The 4,678-nt window shown below is 52.2% G+C and overlaps 1 protein-coding gene across 1 annotated transcript; it reads left to right on the top strand.

Annotated features, from left to right (window-relative positions):
* Window positions 1–1,301: 1,301 nt before the first annotated feature.
* Window positions 1,302–4,409, top strand: OTUD1 (OTU deubiquitinase 1). The gene has a single exon (XM_039877567.1). The coding sequence runs from the start codon at window positions 1,706–1,708 to the stop codon at window positions 3,161–3,163; it is 1,458 nt and encodes a 485-aa protein (XP_039733501.1). The 5' UTR covers window positions 1,302–1,705; the 3' UTR covers window positions 3,164–4,409.
* Window positions 4,410–4,678: the final 269 nt, after the last annotated feature.

The following is a 4,678-nucleotide window of genomic DNA, read 5'->3' on the forward strand; positions in this document are numbered from 1 at the left end:
ACAGTGGTTTTAGCTTCTCTTGTGTTGATTTACCTAACAGGTTGGAGTGGCCTGAGCAAAGGGCTGCTGCTGGGATCCTGCCAGCCACACCTCCCATGGCAAATTCAAAGCCCTGGGTAAGTAAGGTCAGGAGACCTGGACCCTAATTCTGGCTTCTCCACGAACTTTCTGAGAAACCTTGAGAACTCGTTTCTCATTCATTCATTCGTTCATTCAGTAAATATAAATTAGCTCCAACTATGTACCAGACACCCATGTTAGGGGGTGTAAACAGAGTAGTGAACAAGGCAAGGGCTTTTCATTCATAGAATTTACATTCCAGCAGAAGGGTGGAGAAAGGCATATACTATAACCTACAGCTATTTTCCCGTCTCTAAAACGGAGGATAGCTTTTAGGTTGATTTTGAATTTTAGGGCCTGTTAATTTAGCATTTGATCAAAGTTCATAGTATAGCAAAAGCTGACCGCTCCTATATTGTCAGTGCATCATTGATCATATTACTCTCTGCCTTTCCTTTACGAGTAAGGTACAACTAACCCAGTTGGGTAGAAGTGTTTTCAATATTCCATCGGGAATGCAGCACGACCCTATTTCGCTTGACATGGTTACAGCCGCACCTATTTTCAAAAGGCCTGAGTTCGTTAGGCATTTGGTATTTCAGAAGGCTGTTTGAAAGGCTTCCTTTCAACCAAGTTGTGCATTTGCTATCGACAAGGGTTAAGGGTGCAGAAAAGTTGGTTTCGGTTTAGCAGGGGAGCAAAGTGCTGGGGATGAATGAAGGCATCACGCGACCTTAACATTTTGATCCAAGGAACTGAATCAAAAAAATAGCAGGCAGAAGAGAATGAAGTAGGAATGGTGGGTCATGCAGGTTTTAATGTAGCGCTCCCTCCTCCATGCGGAGTCCGGAGGTTTCTTTCGAAACGCAAGCTTTCCAAGCATTCTAGCTTGCCCCAAGCAAGCAGCGCCCATCCGCCACAGTCTTCTGCAGCAACGCACAGCGGTGCAGCACCAACACCTGTCTTAGGAAGAGCTAAGCGGCCGCGAGACCTACGCGGGCCGAAGTCGGGAATCCTTTGATTGCGCAGGCGCGCGAGCCCAGGCGCTCTCCCGCCCGGGTCCCGCCCGCGCGCCGCCGCCAGCGCCGCGGGCCACGCCCGAGACGTTCGCTGAACGAGGCGGGGCGGGGCTGGGGCCGGGGGCGGGGCGAGCCCGCGCAGTTGAATGGGCGCCCGGACGAGCCGCACATTCCAGCGGGCCCACGTGATGCGGCCGCGCGGCCTGAGGTAAACAACCGCGGCCCCGCCTCCCGGCCCCTCCGCGCGCCCTGCACTGCTCCTTGCCGGCGGGACGCGCTCCAGAGGGGCGGGCGGCTTCCTCCGAGAATCCCCAGCGGCCGCCGCGGGCCGGAGCAGCGGCAGCGGGCGCGGCGCCTTGGGTCTGCAGGCCGAGCGCACCGGCAGGGGTCGAGCGCGCCTCCCCTCCCCGCCCCCACCACGCGCTGTGGCGCAGCAGGAATTTGGCGGGGATCCGGGCGCTATTTGCGGCTCTTGACGCGCGGGCGACCGGCAGCCCTTGGGTCATTTCTATTCTGGGGGCACTGGGTCATCGCGCTCGGCCAGCCCTTGCTCCCGGGCCCGGAGGGTGTGTCCCCCCTCACCGGGGCTCGCCGCGCCTATAAGGGGCCGAGCGGCGGGTAGGGACATGCAGCTCTACAGCAGCGTCTGCACCCACTACCCAGCCGGGGGACCGGGTCCCACGGCCGCAGCCCCCGCTCCGCCTTCTGCCGCAGCCGCCGCCGCCGCCGCCGCCCCTTTCAAGGTCTCTCTGCAGCCCCCGGGACCCGCCAGCGGCGCGCCGGAGCCCGAGACCGGTGAGTGCCAGCCCGCCGCGGCCGCCGAAGCCCGGGAAGCCGCCAACGCCCCCGCCGCCAAGATGCCCGCCTTCTCCTCCTGCTTCGAGATGGTGTCCGGGGCCGCCGCGCCCGCCTCGGCTGCCGCCGCCGGCCCTCCCGGGGCGTCCTGCAAGCCACCGCTGCCGCAGCACTACAAGTCCACGGCGCAGATCACCGTGCGGGCCCTGGGCGCCGACCGGCTCCTGCTGCACGGGCCCGAGCCCGGCGCCACGGCGCCCGCCGCCCAGCGCAGCCGCTGCCTCCTGCTGGCCCCCGCGCCCGGCGCCCCGGTCCCGCCGCGACGGGGCTCCTCGGCCTGGCTCCTGGAGGAGCTGCTGAGGCCCGACTGCCCCGAGCCTGCGGGCCTGGACGCGGCCCGGGAGGGGCCTGAGCGAAGCTTCCGACTGAGCGAGCACCGCCAGGCCCTGGCTGCCGCCAAGCACCGGGGTCCCGCGCCGCCCCCGGGGAGCCCGGAGCCCAGCCCCGGCCCCTGGGGCGAGGAGCACCCGGCGGAGAGGAGCTTCCGGGGCTGGGAGAGGGCCGGCGACCGCAGCGACCCTCCGGGCGCGGACGAGGCGCGGCGGCCTGGCCCGGAGGCCGAGACACTCGCGGCCCGGAGCGGTGAGGTCCCGCAGAGCGGCGCTGCCGAGGCTGCAGTCGTCTCCAGGTCGGACACCAGAGACGAGAAACTAGCCCTGTATCTGGCCGAGGTGGAGCGGCAGGACAAGTACCTGCGACAGAGAAATAAGTACCGGTTTCACATCATTCCCGACGGCAACTGCCTCTACCGAGCGGTGAGCAAGACGGTGTACGGGGACCAGAGCCTGCACCGGGAGCTGCGGGAACAGACGGTGCACTACATCGCTGATCATCTCGACCACTTCAGCCCCCTGATAGAGGGCGACGTGGGGGAGTTTATCATCGCTGCTGCTCAGGACGGGGCATGGGCCGGGTACCCGGAATTGCTGGCCATGGGGCAGATGCTGAATGTGAATATACACTTAACTACTGGAGGGAGGTTGGAGAGCCCCACGGTGTCTACCATGATTCACTACTTGGGCCCTGAGGATTCCTTAAGGCCTAGTATTTGGCTCAGTTGGCTCAGTAATGGACATTATGATGCGGTGTTTGATCACTGCTATCCTAATCCAGAGTATGACAATTGGTGCAAACAGACTCAAGTGCAAAGAAAACGCGATGAAGAACTTGCCAAATCCATGGCCATATCCCTCTCCAAAATGTATATTGAACAAAATGCATGCTCCTGAAGTGTCTGAAAACCTACACCCTGGGAAAAGTGCATACGTAATTTGTGTTTGGAGAATTATATGAACTCTAATCAGGGTAATAGCACTTTTAAACTTCCTGGTAGATTTACTGTAGGTGTATTGCCTTAATCTTTTTTTTTTTCCCCCCCGAATGTTTTCTCAGAGCTGAAGGTTGCTGGGCACCTAAATGATGTTTCATGATAGCTTTGGGTGATCCTACTGCTATTTATAATTTGCTGTATAAAATTAGCACTACTTAATTTGCAAGCTGATTTCTCACAGTGAAAATTTGTTCATTCCTGGTAATCTATTTTCTATAAAAATGTATTTTTGCACAACATTTAAAAAATTGGTGTAACTTCATGTATGACGTGTTCCATTTTGACAAACAGCTTTCCGGCATAAACCCAGAGAAGTGCTTTATATATGAAGTTTATTATTTTGAACAGAGTTTGTGATTTAGAAGTTATTTTATGTTGTTGAATTTTACAGTTAGATAATTATTTCAAATGAACATTGATGCATTCATGTTACCAGATGATTGGCCCATTCCATTTTGATGAAACAGATTTGTTGTTTTGGAAATCATTATTTTTTTTTTAGAAATGGTCAACCTTTTAAAGAGAAATTCTTAAGAGAAGATTGTGGGAAGAGTTTTGTTTTGTTTTTTTTTTAAGGGGTAGTACCAGCTCTTACTTGAATGAAAGCCTGATATTTGCTGATGGCAGAGTGATTATTCTATACTCTGGTTGATGTTAAGAGTAGTTTGGTGCTCTCAGTTGTTTTTATTTATATTTGTCATTTTGTTATAAAAGGATTTTAACATGGTATCAAGCTTTGTGATAAGCCTCCTGCTTTATATAATAATTTCTTGGATTCAACTAAGATTTGAAAACTAATAGGATTGATGCCTCAGACCAACCTTGGCAGTTATTTTATAGCGGGAGAATACTGTCAATATTCTATTCCTTTTAAATTCAAAAGATGAAATAGGATCGCCCTGTATTATGTACAAATAAAAATGTTTGTAAACAGAGCTTGTATGGTTTGCTGGGTCAAACAGTGTTCCCAACCTAAAATCTCTCATTTCCACTTTAACTACTTTTAGTCATATTTATTAAGTAATGCAGTTTGTACTTTTTTATTTTGTAACATTTTGTGATTTTTTTGTACAATACTGTATTTGTACAATAGAGCGATTCTCAGCTGATGGAATGAGTGAATAAAATGCATAATTTTACTTTTACAATGTCTTTTTGGCTAAAGTGATTATAAAGTGATGTCTATAGGAACTTGTATCTACACAAATTTTTTTCATGTGTAAAGATGTCACTTATGGGATAGGTTTCTCAAGTTCTCACTTGGATAGGATAATCATTAGTAGTTTCAAAGAATAAGCCTCACATAATTTAAAGGTAGAGTAAGTCAAGAAATTGCTCTCATTATTTCTAATTATAATTTCTATATAAAGCTATAGATTTACCTATTGACTAAAGAAAAGGGAAGTGCAAGTAT

The sequence above is a fragment of the Pteropus medius genome, unplaced genomic scaffold (genome assembly GCF_902729225.1).
Source record: "Pteropus medius unplaced genomic scaffold, Ma_sr-lr_union100, whole genome shotgun sequence".
Taxonomy (NCBI): Eukaryota; Metazoa; Chordata; class Mammalia; order Chiroptera; family Pteropodidae; genus Pteropus; species Pteropus medius.

Excerpts from the sequence above, each read along its gene's own strand:
- OTUD1 (XM_039877567.1), top strand. The coding sequence starts at position 1,706 with ATGCAGCTCTACAGCAGCGTCTGCACCCACTACCCAGCCGGGGGACCG.